Source organism: Pituophis catenifer, unplaced genomic scaffold, assembly GCF_029215685.1.
Source record: "Pituophis catenifer annectens isolate HBS135680 unplaced genomic scaffold, rPitCat1.0.hap2 SCAF_6, whole genome shotgun sequence".
In the NCBI taxonomy this organism is placed as follows: Eukaryota; Metazoa; Chordata; class Lepidosauria; order Squamata; family Colubridae; genus Pituophis; species Pituophis catenifer.
In genome coordinates, this window is record NW_027256886.1 from 66,534,013 (window position 1) to 66,552,200 (window position 18,188).

General features: G+C 39.9%; 1 protein-coding gene across 2 annotated transcripts; it reads right to left on the bottom strand.

Annotated features, from left to right (window-relative positions):
• Window positions 1–331: 331 nt before the first annotated feature.
• On the bottom strand, window positions 332–9,256 carry RBP4 (retinol binding protein 4). Of its 2 annotated transcripts, none has more exons than XM_070945328.1 (6): window positions 9,187–9,256; window positions 8,775–8,924; window positions 5,983–6,119; window positions 5,472–5,578; window positions 3,006–3,218; window positions 332–648 (listed from the first exon to the last, which is right to left on the bottom strand). In XM_070945328.1, the coding sequence occupies exons 2-6, from the start codon at window positions 8,907–8,909 to the stop codon at window positions 635–637; spliced, it is 606 nt and encodes a 201-aa protein (XP_070801429.1). In that variant the 5' UTR covers window positions 8,910–8,924; window positions 9,187–9,256; the 3' UTR covers window positions 332–634. The 2 variants fall into 2 exon arrangements, with proteins under 2 accessions (XP_070801429.1, XP_070801428.1); XM_070945327.1 differs by having other exon boundaries at window positions 9,153–9,227.
• Window positions 9,257–18,188: the final 8,932 nt, after the last annotated feature.

Below are 18,188 nucleotides of genomic sequence, written 5' to 3' on the forward strand. Positions count from 1 at the left end.
AGGCCGGACTTGACAAGTAAGTGCCGTTCTAAAGATATCCATGCACTCCAAATTCATTGGCAATGTCCATTTTTCTGTCCAAATTCATGGAGGCTTAACCCAAGCCCTAAATCCATTTACCCTCCAATGGGATTTTTCTTTCTTAAAGATAGCAGCCACTGCTGCCAGTAAATGTCAAGACATCAGAAACTATGACCATTCAGTCTCAAGAAAAGATTTTCAGCTGGTCAAGATGAGGGTATACTTTCACTATCCATGAGCTGAAGTTCTACCAACACAGTAATATTTGTGGATCATTTGTAGAATGAGAAGGGACACAACACATAAGTAGTTCCGACAATTTGGATTTATAATTTTTAAACATTGCAAAGACAACATGCTAATTACATATCCCAAATGCATAAATACACGTTCACAACACAATCGTGGTGCTATTACACTGATTTCAGTTTATTAACTGGTGGAAGGATAAATGATAAATTACTTATCTGTAATTCACATAAGTATACTTAAAATCCAAATGAACCCACGAATGAATTGAATTGAAATGAAGGACTTCTCTTGAAACAGTACATTTTAAAAGCTTTTAACTACTGAGAATCTGCTTTCCTGCTTTCGATAGAGTATGTTGTCTTTAGTCGCAGAATCCTAAGAAAGAAAAAGAGAAACTAAATCTGCTAGAATTCCCAGAATGCATTACAAAATAAAGCGAACTGGTTTGATTTAATATGGTTCTAGAGCTGGCAGATGGTATGAATGTTTGTTTAATTTCACCCTGGATGTCTCAAGAATAATACATACGTCTTAAAGTTGACAAGTCTAAAAAATACTGATATAGACAAACCTTCCATGAGTAATAGGTTAAAGCTTTTTGCAGGACAGGCAATATTGTATGAATGAGTATGACAGCTGCTATAATGTTAACTCTGAAGTGAGGGAAAGACATGAATTTCAGGATGGAAAAACAGATATTCTGGATTACAGAACTGCAGGAAGAGATTTCCTAGCAAAAAGAGAAAATAATCCAAATTTAAATAAAGAAGTCAGATTGCCTCTATTTGCAAAAGGACTGGAGAGGGAAGAATGTACTACCTGACTCTGGTTTCTTTCCCAACCCCCCAAAACTTTAACCTTAGACTGTCTATTGTTGACCTCACCCCATTCCTAAGAGGTCTTTAAGGGGTGTGCATGAGCAGTGGCTCAGTGGCTAAGATGCTGAGCTTGTCAATCGAAAGGTTGGCAGTTCAGTAGTTCGAATCCTGAGTGTCGCGTAACGGGGTGAGCTCCCGTTACCTGTCCCAACTTCTGCCAACTTAGCAGTTCAAAAGCACGTAAAAAATGCAAGTAGAAAAATAGGGACCATCTTTGGTGGGAAGGTAACAGCGTTCTGTGCGCCTTTGGCGTTTAGCCATGTCGGCCACATGACCACGGAGATATCTTTGGACAGCGCTGGCTCTTCGGCTTTGAAATGGAGATGAGCACTGCCCCCTAGAGTCAGGAACAACTAGCACACATGTGCGAAGGGAACCTTTACCTTTTTATAAGTGCACCAGCATGCCTACCGTCCCTGTCTTAATGTTCCCTTTTATTCGTATTAATTTCATGTATTCATAATCATGTTTATACTTATATCTATACATCTAGATAGATAGATAGATTATCTATTAGATAATCTGATGATGAAAATGAAAATAAATGATGAAAATAAATAAATAAATAAAATAAAAAGTATATGAATCATATCTGAGAAAACTGGTAGATAACAATGAATTAATATGGAAGAGCAGAAATTCCTCTGGGCCTCCTTTTTTTTCAGTTCCATTATTTATTAAAAACACTCAATGTTTAACTCATGGCCAAATTTGTTTTCTTCCTTTCATGAGTCTTCTCATGCCTAATTTGCCTTCCAATGCCCTCTCCTTGGTCCCCCGAGATTCTGGCCAAGTAGACTTGAGATCACAGCAGCTGACTAGAATTCAGTGTGAAAAACAGTGGCATTCCGGATGGATAAATAGGTTTATAAGTTTGTTTCTAGTATGAGCTACTCCTCAAATCAGATTGCACCTCTTAAACTTTATGTATTAGGATTTGCCATGAATATAACTTGAAGCATATGTAACAGACGTCTTAGACTTACAAATTTCCCAGCCATTGGGTCATACTGGTTAGAAATTCTAAGAGTAATAGCCCCAACAATCAGATTGGTGAAAGCTAGTCTTAAGGCATATGATGATCCAGACCAGTATTTCTCAACCTCACAACTTTAAGATGTTGCCTGGAGAATTCTGGGAGTTGAAGTCCATGCAACTCAAAGGTTGGGTGAGATTTAACAGATTAACAGAGTTGGAAGGGACCTTGTAGGTCTTCTAGTCCAACCCTCTGCCTAAGCACCATTTCTGACAAATAGTAGTCCAATCTCTTCTTGAAAGCTTCCATGATGAAGCTCCCACAATTTCCGAAGGCAAGCTGTTCAGGGGTGGGTTCTACTTACCTTTACTACCGGTTCGCAGTGGGGCTGCGCGTGCGTGCTTGCTTCGCTCACACGTGCACTCTTCTGCACATGCGCAGAAGCATTTTGATGACATCGGGGTCGGTGGGCGGAGCCTTCCGCCGGTTTTACTACCGGTTCTATAGAACCGGTGCAAACTGGGAGCAACCCACCACTGAAGCTGTTCCTTTGGTTGATTGTTCTCACTGTCAGAAAATTTCTCCTTATTTCTAGGTTGAATCTCTCCTTGAGATTGAGAAACACTGATCTACACAAATGCATTAGGAACTTAAATTTTGCCCACTTGAAGAGATACATAATCTTTCACTCATAGTGCTATTTTCTTCCACAATCTCTCTGGAAGAGAGGCCCTGTTTTTATCAAGGATCTTAAGGTGATTATGGCATCTGTGTGCCACTAAGAATTCTAACTGCCCTAGAACTAGCAGCTTTCTTGTTTCCAATCTATCCCATCCTGAGCCAGATTTCCTGTAAAATTCTAATAAAATGTTCCTTACCATTGTGTACAATACGCCTGTATTGCTTGTCTAGGCAGATTTCCACCTGCTTTTGCCTGACAATTCTTTGTGCTTCTGGTGTTAGCCCATCTGGAGTCCGGGAAAACAAAAACGAGTAGCTATCATCGCAAGTCCCATCTTCAGTAATATTACGGCAGGAGTAATGTAGAGCATAAGTATCGTAATCCGTGGCCACAACCCAGTGATCATCATCTAAGATAAAGCATAATGAAAATTCAGTATCACTTTACATGTAGGCCTCAACGTATGATGACTATCGGGACCAGAATTTCCTAAGCAAGGGGGGCTGTTCAGTGAGTCGTGCCTGATTTTACAACTTTTTTTACCCAGGATTGTTAAGTGAATCACTGTAGTTGTTAAGTCCAATTTAACAACTTTTCACAAGACCCCAAGATGCTGCAACGGTTGTAGATTCGTGCTAGTTGCCAAGCTCCCAAATTTTGATCACGTCACTGTGTGGATGCTATGATATTTGTAAGTGAGAGGACTGGATGTAAATCACTTTTGTCAGTCCTGTTGTAACTTTGAATGGTCATTAAGCAAATATTGTAAAATGAGGACTACCTGCATTTTTTATTCCACCAAGCCCATTAGTTCAGGATCACATTATTGATCCACCGTTACTCACTTTAAAAGCGATTTCATACATTCTTTCTTTATGAACAAAGCCTGTTTTGTAGGCATCTACTTAGGAGTGTAACAAGTATTGCCATTCAGGTACTGAACTTTATCAGAGAGGAGATTTATCTTTGTATTAGAAAATGCCAATTATTATTTTTATTTTTTTAAATTTGATTTATATGCCGCCCTTCTCCGGAGACTCAGGGCGGCTTACAATGCGCTAAGCAATAGCCTTCATTCTTTTGTATATTTATACAAAGTCAGCTTATTGCCCCCACAACTGGGTCCTCAATTTACCTACCTTAGAAAGGATGGAAGGCTGAGTCAACCTTGAGCCTTGGCGAGATTCGAACCTGCAGTAATTGCAGGCAGCTGTTCTTAATAACAGGGTGCTTTAGACCACTGTACTACCAAGGCTCTGTACTACTACAAGGCACTGTACTACCAAGGCTATTTAAAACCGATTCTGAAATGTTTGAATACACGGGCAATTTGGTCACTCGCATACATCTTTATGCTGTAAGTATAAAAATTATGAATAGAAACCAGATTTAAAAACATTATTTCAGAGGCAAATGGCAAGTCAAACTGGTGAAGACAACAGTGAGAATGGTTTTCAGAAATGTTGCTAATGGTATTTTGGTGCTGAAGAAGCCAAAAGTTTAACATCCGTAAACTGACCAGGCTTAAGTGATAAAAGTCCTGAAATTTACACAGGAATCAACATTAGGAGTACATTATCTTTAAAGTTATCAAATAACTTGAGGAGGGTTAAGGACTTCTAACAGCTTCCTTTCTAAAAGAATGGAGCCAGTTTTTGATAAGATACAATAGAAGGGATGCCCCAGATTTAGTGTTTAACATGGCCCAGACAAGCACACCAGCCTTTGGACTCCCGAGTCCTTAGGAAGCAGCCTGTTGTGATTTCGTGGCAGACCAAAGGTTGAATATCTGTTGAAGGTGGAGGTGAAAAAAAAAAAAACCCCAACCCTGGAGACAAACAGCCTTTCCAGTAATATTTGATGATTTCTGGAGTTAGTCTGTTCTAGCCAAAAAAGGAAGGGAAAAAACCTTTTAAAAAGCAGGCAATTCCATCTGCCTTTTTTGAAGACTTCAAGGGAAAGCTAAAACCAGATTTTCAGCAGCTTTAGTAACAAAATCATTCAAACGGTAATTATGTCAGTCTATTCTGAGCAACTTCCTTAAATATAGCTGGAGCTTCAGTGGGCAGGCGTGGGAGATTTTCTTCTCCTTTCATCTACTGTATGTAAGGTTTAGAGATTTGACCGACATCTCTTCACAAAGTAAAAGAGACTAGATATATAACCTTCTCCCCCAACAATGTCCTACCTGTCAATGAATACTTCAGCTTCAACCAAAACAATCGAAGAGCACACAATAGATACAAACTTATGGTAAACCGCTCCAAACTTGATTGCAGAAAATACAACTTCAGTAACAGAGTGGTCAATGCCTGGAATGCACTACCTGACTCTGTGGTTTCTTCCCTAAACCTTTCACCTTAGACTGTCTACTGTAGACCTCACCCCATTCTTAAGACATCTCTAAGGGGTGTGCATAAGCGCACCAGTGTGCCTACCGTCCCTGTCCTAATGTTCCCTTTTATTCATATCCATTTCATGTATTCATAATCATGTGTATACTATACTTGTATCTGATATCTAATACATGCTTGATGAAAATAAATAAATAAAAATAAATAAAAAATAACCTGGTACTTTCCAGATTTATTGAATTTTGGCTTTGAGAAGTCAAGGTAGCAAGAATTTTGAGGAACTAGCTCTCCTCCTGGTATATACTCACTTCCTTTCTGGAGATATGAGGCCACACCCCAATATTTCATTTTAAACTTGGCAGGGTCCTCTGTCTCGGTGAAGGTGCCAATCATATCAGCACACATGTCCCAGTTACTGAAAAGGAGAGATGGATTTAAGGTCATAATTGTAAATCTGTAGCTACTTGGGCTTACCAGTAAGGAATAAAAGAATGTGAGCAGGTAGAAGAGAGGCAAAAACTATAACAAGCTGGATCACATCATTTTTTGACTTGAGAAATAACCATTTTTCTCCTTGTGTTGAACCTTCCAACACAACTCAAAGTGTATAATAATCAAGGCTGGATGTGATTTTTGACATAAGATGGAAATTACCACCATCACTATTGGATTGTCCCCTGCCTTGTCCTTCTTTATTGCAGTAGTAATACATTCTAAAACCTACCAGTTTGATGTCCCAGGGTATCTAAGATAGCAACCTGACCCTCCCTAATGATAGAGTTGGACCGTCTGTGAAGGAAACTGGATCTCAAGACTCACCCGAAGAGCACGACTCGGCCTCTGGCAGTGGCAGTCATTTTATCATTCTCATCCACAGTAAAGCTGGCCACCACGTTATCCTGAAGAAACAATCCTTCAGGGTCTTTTTTGGCTATGGCATACCAACTGCCAGCGTACTGCCAAAAGAGAGAAAAAAATCCTTAGCAGACCTGTCTAAAGGAATAGGTCAATAGGAGGAAATGAAATGCCAACAAAGAAAGTTTCAATTGCAGCCATGTTCATCTGTCATTAACATTTGCAACAAAAATGAAATTCCAAATACACTATGCAAGTATGAACTTCAAGAAACCCTAAAACGTTTTAAGGGAAACTGAACAAACCTTGATTCTCAGCAAATGTTGCTTAAAATAAAATTCCATATTAAGTTGGTGAGTGCCACTTACAAGCCATATTTTGGGACTTCTGAGGACAGATGTACAAATATTGATTATAGGCCTAAAGATATTTACTTATGTAGCAGGACTGTATTGATATCATCCTTCTCATCTTCTTATCCTTCTCATCTTCTCATCTTTCCTACTACCTTCTCCTATTGGTATCTATGCTTTATCGCTTGTTGTATCTTGTGATTAATGATTGTAACTATGATTTATGATATATGTCCTATTACTTTGTTTTTGTATGCACACTAAGAGCTTATGCACCAAATTCCTTGTGTGTTCAATCACACTTGGCCAATAAAGAATTCTATTCTATTCTATTCTATTCTATTCTATTCTATTCTATTCTATTCTATTCTATTCTATTCTATTCCATTCCATTCCATTCCATTCCATTCCATTCCATTTCTTTGAAGAAGGGTAGACTATATACAATAACTATGCCAAACTTAATAATTAACTTTTGTTTTATTTACCAGATAGTTCTTATGTTATTATGAAACCAATGGGAAGGTACAAATATATACCATTCCAGGGTGACGCAAATTATCCACTGATTATGAGCCAATAGTCAAAGGAAAACACTAGATCCTGTATATCCATACCTTTTCCTTATATATCTAATTTTGATTTCCTTACTAACCAAGAAAAGTGAAAGGGAAAGTCACCCACCAGTAAGAAATGTCCAATGTCAGATTTGTCTTTCCCAGAAAAATCAGAGTTGAAGAATTCTCTGCAATCTTACAAAAGGAAGTCTAAAATATTTTATGACTGTTGCCTGTCAAGAGTCCTAAAGATTTGTGCCTTATACTTCATGAAATGTGCTCTTCTGCATCTAAAGTAACTTGTCTCTCTATTTTATTTTTACTTATTTGTTAGGTATCATCCCATAATGCTCAAGGCAGTTTACAGCACTGAAAAAGGCCCATTACAAAACATAAGAGTAAAAACTATATTGTTGAAGTCAAGCCAAAATTAAGATCAGTATCAAAAATAATTGCTATCCATTGGAAGTGATCTAGAAAGCTTTTCCTTTTACTGTCATCTCTAACACTGGTAAAGCAGAGATAAAGTGGATTAGATAACTCAGCCTTGTGGAAATTACACATAAATGATTTGGATAATGAAGTGGAGCCAATTCTCTTCCCCCACCAAAAAACCTGTCTGTCAACAAGAAAACTTGAAATCTAGCCTTTATAATAGAAGATGACTCACTTGGAGTTTACATACAGATGAAATGTCTACATACATAGGCTGTCAACAACAATTGTGAACAACAATAATTTCAAGGAGGAACTTCAGGTAAAACGAAGTAACTGATGTTATTTGAAATGTAAACATATCTAACGCAATTCACAAAAGAGATTTCTCTAAGAGAGTGACACCCTTTGAAATTTATTTCTGAAAATAAATGGGAGGAGTGAAAAAGTTTGCTGAGCAATGAACACAACTAACTGCCTTTCTCTGCTGCAAAGAGTGATAACCGTGAATTAGCTTCATGCAATGTTAACACTCTTATCCATTTAGCAGCGACAGAACACATGGCATTTGATAGTGTAGAAGATGACAGTTCCTGCCCTGTTTTACATTTGGCAACCCAAGAAGCAGTAGATGAAAAAAAGAAGCATATCTGGGTTATATTTAGGTGTGGTTATGAAATTCAAGGATAGAGACTCTATATCCCTCTAAATGGTTTCAGACTGCACAAAATTGTAGTTCAGCAACATTCAGAAACTCATGGGTTTCCCAGACCTGGTGTAGGGCATGAAAATCAAGGTGACATGGTAGATTTCAGGAAAGAAATTGAAGGTGGTAAGAAAGATGGCTACTTGGAAGAGATCATTTAATTCAGTTCAATTCAGAATAGAGCTGGAGGGGATTGTGGAGGTTTTCTAATCCAACCCCCTACTCAAGCAGGAGACCCTATACAATTTCAGACAAATAAGTGGCTGTCCAGTCTCTTCTTAAAAACTTCCAGGGATGAAGCACCCACAATTTCTGAAGGCAAGCTGTTCCACTGGTTAATTGTTCTCACTGTTAGGAAATTTCTCCTTAATTCCAGGTTGCTTCTCTCCTTGATTAATTTCCATCCGTTGTTTCTTGTTTTGCCTTCTGGTGCTTTGGAAAATAAGAGGACCCCCTCTTCTTTGTTGGCAGCCCTTCAAATAGTGGAATACTGCTATCATGTCCCCCCAGTCTTTCTTTTCTCTAGGTTGGCCATACTCTATCCATCAGGCTTACTGTACAGGCAGCTAAGAAGCCATCTCAGATTCTTTCATGTAACTGGGGAACATTTTGGAAAGAGGGGAGCAGCAAAAAGCACAGGGATGGGCTGTAGGGGAGCAAACTAGAATAGCTAGAGGAAGGAAAAGATGAGGGCAGGATACTTACTCGATATTTATCAAAGTTTTCCTGAACCGTGAAGCTGCTCACTCGGCAGTCCCGCTGAGCTTGACATCTGCTATCCAATAATGCCAGGAACCCCACCAGCATCAACCAGGCAAGACTTGGACTCCCAAAAGACATCTTGTTCCTCTGTGCCTGCAACAAAAATCAAATACCAATCATAACATGGGGAAAAAAAAGGAAGACTGTCCAGAATAACCTAAAGGAAGGATGAAGAACAGGCTCTTTTAAGCATGTGGCAGATGAAACGGGAGGTCTTATGAAGCCCCCCTAAATAGGGCACTAGAATTCCTCTAAAAGGGTCTTTCTGAACCAGGGTACTATTGGGACTTTTTGAGGTCTTCTTCTGTATGTCATAGTTACCAGAGAAAGGGGCTCAAATAATTAAAGAAGTTACTTGTCTGCGGAAGAGAAATGCAGTCCCAGCAGCTAAATTCTAAAGCAAACAGGAAGAGGACATGAGCTTTATAACCTTGGGTGAGGTTGGCGGAGAAGTTTTTTTTTGTAAACCCATGCAGTAGAATTGGGAGGGGGAGGCAAGCAGAGACCAGGCGTTAGATTAATTCCAGCTGCTGGCCAAACTCTCCTAACAAAGATCTTGCATAACTCTGCAGCAGGAGGCTGGGGAAGCAAACAGCAATGATCTTTGATCCCCAGTCACTGGCTAGATGGGGGGTGGGTGGGTAGAGCACATACTCTCCCCTGGATTCTGGACCAAAAGAGGTCTCTCCAGTTTATGTAACACCATCTGAGTAAAAGCCAAGTCAAAAAAAGCAGGATTCACGCAGCAAGCTCTGGCTATGGTTCAGAAGAGGGCTTGATGACTGCAGGTGTCTCTGAGAACTGTTCTTGTTTTCATGCTCATTTGGGCGTGGTAAGAAACACTTCATGATATCATTGTTAAGGCAAAAAGGATTCTCGTTCATTTTTATTTATTTATTTATTTATTTATTTATTTATTTATTTATTTATTTATTTATTTATTTATTTGATTTATATGCCGCCCTTCTCCGGAGACTCAGGGAGGCTTAAGCAATAGCCTTCATACTTTTGTATATTTTATACAAAGTCAGCTTATTGCCCCCACAAACCGGGTCCTCATTTTACCTACCTTAGAAAGGATGGAAGGCTGAGTCAACCTTGAGCCTGGTGAGAATTGAACTTGCAGTAATTGCAGGCAGCTGGATGTTAAATGCTGCCTTAGTAGGAGGCATTAGCCTCCTATGCCACTCAGGCTTCTTAATGTTGTCATCGATTATTTGGGCCTCTCTGATATTTTCTTTTACAATGGAATTGTGGTAGGAAAGAAGATCCAACATTCATTGTATGACAATATAGTGACTGGACTGTTTTTCCTCTAAGGGCCAGTGTAGTTATCTTGTTTTTAAAAGGGAGAATAAGTGTCTTACATGTGAATGTGAGCCACAGCAGAAAATAGAATTCCTGGGGATGAGCTGCCTTTCACATAAAGTATGTCAGCAACACGATAGTTCTGGAGAACAATTGATTTTTGAGACTCCATCTTCTCTGTGGTCAACACATTCTTATAAAGGGTATAAATGAAGCAGTTGTATCAATAGAGATATCTGCCAAAGCAGTTAAAGAAATTGAAGTTGGTTATGGCATTAATTAAAAAAAAAATTTAATGTTCAAAATATTTCACATCCAATAATTCAGTAATTCCTCAAGGAAATGTGTCCAAAATCAGGACACTTCTGTATTTTTTTATTATCACATTTGTTTGCCACCCATCTTGTATTTTGAAGTGACTCTGAGCAGCTGGAGTTTTCATTCCCAAATCCTTCCTAGCCATTTTATGGACATTCATGTTGGGTTGATGGGGATGTGGGGCAGGGAAGTAACTCATGCATATTGTGATAGCAAGGTGCCACTGACATATATTATACACAGGCATTCCTCGACTTACAACCACAATTGAGCCCCAAAATTCTGTTACTAAACAAGACAATTGTTAAGTGAATTTTGCCCCATTTTTTGACTTTTCTTGCCACAGTTGGTAAGTGAATCACTGCAATTGTTAAGTCGGTAACATGGTTGTTAAGTGAATCTGGCTTTCCCCCCTTGACTTTGCTTGTCAGAAGGTCACAAAAGGTGATCATATGACCCGGGACACTAAAACCATCATAAATATGAGTCAGTTGCCAAGCATTTGAATTTTGATCACAACCATGGGGAAGCTGCAATGGTTGTAAGTGGGAAAAATAATCATAAGTAACTTTTTTCGGTGCTGTTGTAACTTTGGTCACTAAATTAACTGTTGTAAGTTGAGGACTATCTATAATTCACATTGTATAATGATACCATGATGCATTAGTCCAGCATGGTGAGGGGGGGATTCTGTGAATTGAAATCCACCCATCTTCAAGGTCCGAAGATTGAGAAATACTGAATTAGAAATTGCTACAATTTCTAGCAAAAAGCCTAGGGTAGGCACAGCATGTATACCATAATGTCTGAAGGTTGCTAAAGTATTTGTACCTGAGCAACAAGTATAATCTAATGCTAAGAAGCCATCAGCAGAACATACGCAATCACATAAGGCAGCTTTTGCCCATACCTTTTCTTCCTATGGCAACTCAAATGTTGAGGTCAGTGCGAAGCACTTACTCAAGAACAAATGAGGTCTCTCTTGTGAACAAAACAACTATCATTGTACCTGATTGCGTATGGATCTTTCCTAATTTGATACACCAAGGTTATCTCCAGTCATCTGAGAGGTTACCCAGCAGCAGCCCTTAGAACATATGATAATACAATACCAAAAAAAAAACTCCTAAGTGTTTACAATGAGTTATATCATTGCATGTGGAATATATGGATTTTATTTTAAACTGTTTTGTTACGATATGAGATGAATGCCATGTTACCAACTCTTGATATGCCATACTTCCAAGATGGCATCCATTGCTATGGAGGTGCAATCAGAATACTGCTTTGGGTTTTAGTCAACAGACACAAGAAGGATATTAAAAGATGTGTTAAATATAGAAGGTGGTCACAGAGATCAGCAAATCAAAGTCTTTAGAATTTACCTCACACCCCTTTCCCTGTCTTGTTGATAGGTTTCTTTCATTATTATATAAAAGGATTTTTTTTCTTCCTTTTCAAGCAATTGGCATTTCCTCACAGTCAATATTTATTCTGAAGTTTCAACATGTCCGCACCGTAATCATTTAAAAGAGCCTGTTAAATATTCTTTAAAGAAGTAGCCTCAGCTGGACAACGCAGAACAAGCCGAAACTAGATGACGCTCCATATTTGGATGGAATAACAATTCTAGCAACAATGGTGAAAAGGTGTTGCAAACAAAAATATCCAGATTATGTTGTTAATCAATTCCTTCCTCTTTTTTTCATTAAAAATCCTAAACCCTGGACCTGGACAGGAAACACATATTTCTTTGTTGCTCGGATCAATATTTTTAGTCAAATCAAATAAGTTTAAAGAACAGTAGCAGAATCAAGAGGAAAGCCCATTTAATTTCTTGAGAAACATGTCAGAAGCAGAGGTGGTATTCAGCAGGTTCTGACCAGTTCTGGAGAACCAGTAGCAGAAATTTTGAGTAGTTCAGAGAACCAGCAGATACCACCTCTGCCTGACCCCATCTGTTCTCTGCCTCCTAAGTCCCAGCTGATTGGGAGGGAATGGAGATTTTACAGTATTCTTCCCCTGCCACACCCAAGAAGCCATGCCCAACAAGCCATGCCCAACAAGCCACACCATGCTCAACAAGCCACGCCCACAGAACCGGTAGTAAAAAAATTTGAATCCCACCACCGGTCAGAACTCTTTATAATTGACTTATTCGACATGCGATGCCATGGTTTGTTTTAACCATGGTTTCTCGAGCAAGCCAATATGTCTTTATGCACTCATCATTTTAAGCCATTTTGGCTATTATTGAGTGCTCTCAGTGGTTGTGTTCAAACACTTTGCTCACTCAACATGAAGCAAATCATATCAAGCTCAGCACTAAGTGAACCATTCGTTTTCAAATGAGGGTGAAAAACCATATATAATCCGCTTTTGCCATCGCATGCCAAAAGGGGGGAAGTGCAGGGGTGTCGCGCATGCATGTGCCCACACCCATAATTCAGTGCGCCCCGCCCTACCGTGCATGTGCGTGCGACCCCCCCCCCCTGCGTTCTCCCTGCTATTGGCATGTGATGGCACAGTGGGACCGGAAGGCCCATTTTTTGCCCTCCCCAGGCTCCAGAGCCTTTCTAGGAGCCTGAGGAGGGCAAAAACAGCCTTCCCCAACCCCCTCCCCCCCCCGAGGCCCTCCGGAGGCCAGAAACGGCCCATTTCCCGACTTCCAGTGGGCCCGGAAGGCCTGAAAAACAGCTGGCCTGCATGTGCATGTGCGCTGGAGCTGAGCTAGGGCAAGGCTCGCGTGCCCACAGATATGGCTTCGCGTGCCACCTGTTGCACGTGTGCCATAGGTTCGCCATTACAGATATATAAAGTCCAAAGCTTTTTTTTTTTTTCCCTACGGGAGAAAATGTTTTACAGAAGCAACTTGACTTCTGATATGCAGGATTTTATATAGATAGCCCTTGGTTAACAATCACTTTGTTCATTCAAAATTATGACAACATTGAACTAGTCATCCTCACGATTGGTCCTTGAAGTTCCATCCATCCCGGCATCCTGTCACAGGATTGTAATGACAGAAATTCTAGTCCCAGTTATCACCATTAAGCAAGGACTGTATATCGGGTCTGTTCATTAAAAGAGCGACTTAACTATGTCCTTAACTATGGAAGTGCTGAACTATGGAAATCTTCTTGCTGCTTTATTTAAAAAAACACACCTATATTTGGAATATGATATAGCACCAAAATTCCAACTAAACTATGGAGTTTATGCCACAATTTCAATGTTTCCTACCTAAATATCACTATCTGGCAAAAACTGACAAAGTCAGCAGTGATGGGTTGCTATTGGTTCACCCCGGCTCAGGCGAGCCAGTAGTGGTGGCAGGGTGCTCCGCCCACCTGCCTGGATGTCTCTGCGCATGCGCAGAGCAAACCGGTAGCGGATGAAATTGAAACCTACTACCGAAAGTCAGTCACTACAAATTTTATCGGAAATAAAATTATATTTGAAGTTGAGCTAGTTCGAGCATTTGAATGGTAATCAAAGATCCTTTTTCAATGCTCTGGATTGATGTCATTCCTTTTAAAAAAATAAAAGCTGGATCGTTTCTTCGTTCAAAATATAAACATTCATACAGCATAAAATGCAAAAGGAAACTTAAGAAGCTCTTCCTTTTCAAACTTGCAGGATGCTGAAAAAGCAGTGAATGAAGTATTCAGCCGTTCTTGGTTGATCAAATTAACCTTGGCTTAAATATCTTGTCAAAGGTTGCACTGATAACATGACAAAACCAGGGTTTTTTGGTCTTTCTTTTTTTAAAAAAACTTAGCCATTTGGGATAAGTAGGAGAATGACTTGCTATCGCTATGGTTACAGTATTTAAATGTAAATACTGGATGAGCAAGTAGAACCTCATAAATACCTTTGGCATTTCCCTGGGACTTGAAGCTATTTAAATAATCACTTGCTCATCTTTTATCCTTCTTAGACTATCCACGTACTGCAGAAGCTCAAGGCTGAGGCATCACTAAGAATGATTCCATAAATAGTTGCATTTGCTATAGTAACCACAAACATCAAAAGCAAAAAGCAACGTATGCATTAAAATAACAAGCTCTGGCTATGCCAAAATTGCCTGAAAATCAGAACAAAATCTATGTAGTTCACCACTTCTTTAAAATTCAAATTTAATCATGATGATGGTGGTTGGTGGTAGGGAATGTGCCAAAATGTCTCACCTGAAATCAGAATCAAACACATAAATCTCCATCTTCTCCTTAAGAATGAACTGCTATCATTTTTTTAAACTAAGAAAATTATAAATGGATAAAGGGATTTGCACACATTTGGCAGGCATTTGCTATTGTTCCTCTTATAATACCATGTTAATAAAATAATTTTGCACTACTGATGTTCACTTAAGTTGGTTATTTATTTTCATTGTTATTTATGGATAATTTACTTTTTAAAAAAAAAATAGATTGCCTAGATTTGTTTTGTTATTTGTTGTTTTGCTGAAAAGTGCCCTAATTATCTTGGGCAAAAGGCATTAAATAAACAAACAAATATTTGAAATTGGTCTTATTAAATTCTAAGAGACTTAGATCTCCGTAAACATGCATAACTCTTAAGGCTTTTTCCACTGTGGCCGTAAGCAGCTTTTGACTCCCTTGCGTAAATAGGCTGGAAATGAAGTCAGCTTAAGAAACCTCTTTCCAGATTTCAGCCCCTTCTCGTGCTTTGGCCCTCCGGGATAGCCTGGGATTCTGTCTTTACCCCTCCCACTGTTCTAGGAAGGCAAACAACCAATTCCATTTCTTTTCATGTATGGGTCTTTGAGGACATGTGGCGTTCATTGATAAGCCTTTACGTCAGCCCTCCTCCGTTGACGCTGCCTTCTCCTTGGCACTTCCCCTGTGATGTGTTTCATCAGTGGCATGGTCTAAGCCACAACAAAACCCAAGCATGTTTTATTCTCCTTCCTGTCCCTTGCGTTAGAAAGTGAAAATTAACAGAACTCTTAGTCAATTTCACCTGATTTTAAAACTGCATCTCATTAAACTTCAGATACAGTGAAAATTTAAGTGAAATGACATTTCAGTGAACTTGTTAACAAAAAAAAAGCTCATCCTGGATCAGGACTCCTTACGCACGGTCACTCAGGAACTCGTCACTTCTCGCCTGGACTACTGTAATGCTCTCTACATGGGGCTCCCCTTGAGGAGCACCCGGAGGCTCCAACTGGTGCAGAATGTGGCCGCGTGGGGGATTATGGGAGCACCCCATCACTCCCATGATCCCCCGGGCGGCCACATTCTCCTGCGCGAGCACCTCTCCTGCGCGAGCTGCATTGGCTCCCAGTGGTCTTCCGGGTGCGCTTCAAGGTGTTGGTTACCACCTTTAAAGTGCTCCATGGCTTAGGGCCTGGGTACTTACGGGACAGCCTTCTGCCACCAATAGCCTCCCACCGGCCAGTACGCTCCCACAGAGAGGGACTCCTCAGGGTGCCATTGGCCAGGCAATGTTGGCTGGCAATCCCCAGGGAGAGGGCCTTCTCTGTGGGCACACCTGTCCTTTGGAACAACCTGCCCCCGGAGATACATAGGATCCCAGATCTCTATGCTTTTCGCCGTGCCCTTAAAACTTTTTTATTTCATCAAGCTGGGCTGGCTTGACCCCCTCCCCCTTATTTTTAATTATTAATTGATTTTAGTTGGGGTGTTTTAAATTTTATATTGGGCCAAAACTTGTTTAATTCTTTTAAATGTTAATCTTAAATTTTGCATGTGATGTTTTTATTCTTGGCTGTTCACCGCCCTGAGTCCAGTAGAAAGGCGGTATAAAAATCTAATAAAATAAATAAATAAATAAATAAATAAATTATTATTATTTTTAAGTCTAGTGTTTCACAAATCCAACAGTCCAATTCTTTCATCTTGGTCTTTGGTTTCTTTTTTACCAAAACTCATAATGGACCGCTAATTACCAAATGGAACAAAAACAAGGGAAAGAAAAAAAGAGCTGACCAGTGCATATCCAGCCATTTTGTTTAGTTTGTTTTGTCCTGTGAAAGAATTACAAGCACTGAAGATTCACTGCTTTAATAGTCTACTGTGAAAACAAAGGAGAAAAAAGAGATTCACTGGTCAAAATTCCTTTAGAAGAAAACTGGCATCCCAAGACAGAAATAGCTTTGGAAGGAAACATTTAGAGCAGAGGTGGGATTCTGCTGGTTCTGTCCGGTTCAAGCGAACCGGTAGTGGCGATTGTGGGAGGCTCTGCCCACCGCCCAGATGTAATGCAGAAGCACTTCGCATGCGCTGAAGGCCTTGCGCATGCGCAGAGGAGGCACATGCTCACATTTGCGAACCGGTAGCAAAGGTAAGTGAATCCCACCTCTGATTTAGAGAGGAGGGGGCATTCCTACCACATTCACACTGGAAATAGTCACCTTCAATGAAGTGAAGTGAAGCAGTTGAACCAAACAGTGCAATCTCTACCAGCTCCTATACTTATAAATAGAGCTGGAAAAGACTAATGGAAGTTGGCCTCCAGGTGGGGCTGGAGACAAAAAGAGGGCAATGTTGCAGAGATGGCTAGTGGCCCTTATGGACCATACTTCTGCTGGAACAAACTGATTGTGTGGAGTAACCCTTAGTGTCAATCTATCATGAGAGATACAATAGAATGTAGAATTTCTCAGATCAGGTGCATAGATGAATTTTCCATCTAACTTAAATGGAATCTAGTTTATTTTGATCTTACAGTGACTTTGAATACAAAGTCACACAATACACTTTTAATTCTATTTCCATATTTATGGTACTAAATTAAAAAATACAGCTAATTGTACCAATAGAAGAGAAAATTTGTAACTCAGGTTTGAACTGTGGGGTCCTTGGTACCCTCTGAGCTTTCTTGTTTTCTTTAGACATTGCATTACCCACTTAGGTAACATCATCAATAATAGAAGGGAATGAGGCGGGTGGGTTCTACTTACCTTTACTACCGGTTTGTATCGTGCCCGTGTGCACTCTTCTGCGCATGCGCAGATCACCTATGATGATGTCCAGGTCAGTGGGTGGAGCCTCCCGCTACTAGTTCTGGTGAACCAGTCCGAACCAGGGGCAACCCATCACTGGAATGAGGTTTGCAAAAAAAAAAAAAAAAACCAACCAAGCTCAGAGAGCACCAAGGACTCTACAGCCAATTTTTACAAGTTCCCTTAATTCTTTGTGTAGAATAATAACCTAAAGTATTTTATTGACCCTTCCTATGTATTTCAGCTTTCCGGCTGGTAGCAATTCTTCTCTTTTCAGAGCTGGATAGTTGGATGGTTGGTTGGTTTTTTTTTTTAATGTTTCGATGCCTTTGAGCATCAGCATTGATTCCTGACTGGACTAGTTCCTGCAGTTTTGTTGCCAAAGTTTTTCAAAAATGGTTTGTTTCCTTCCCAGGGTTGAGAGAGAGTGACTGGCACAAAGCCATCTAGCTGGCTTCATGCCCAAAGTGGAACTAGAACTCATGACCTCCCACCTTGTAGCCTGATGCCCTAACCATTGCACAAACTGGCTCCCTTATTTGGTATATGAATTCCGTGCTATGCTTTTTAGCCCTACATAGTTCCTTCCATGGAAAAAGCAGCATCAATCCTTTAAAAGCATCCTAGCTTGCTTTGTGTATCCAAGATTGATGAATCGTTTATATCAGTGGTGAAATGTAAAATTTGTTACTACCGGTTCTGTGGGCGTGACTTGGTGGGGGGGGTAATATGACTGA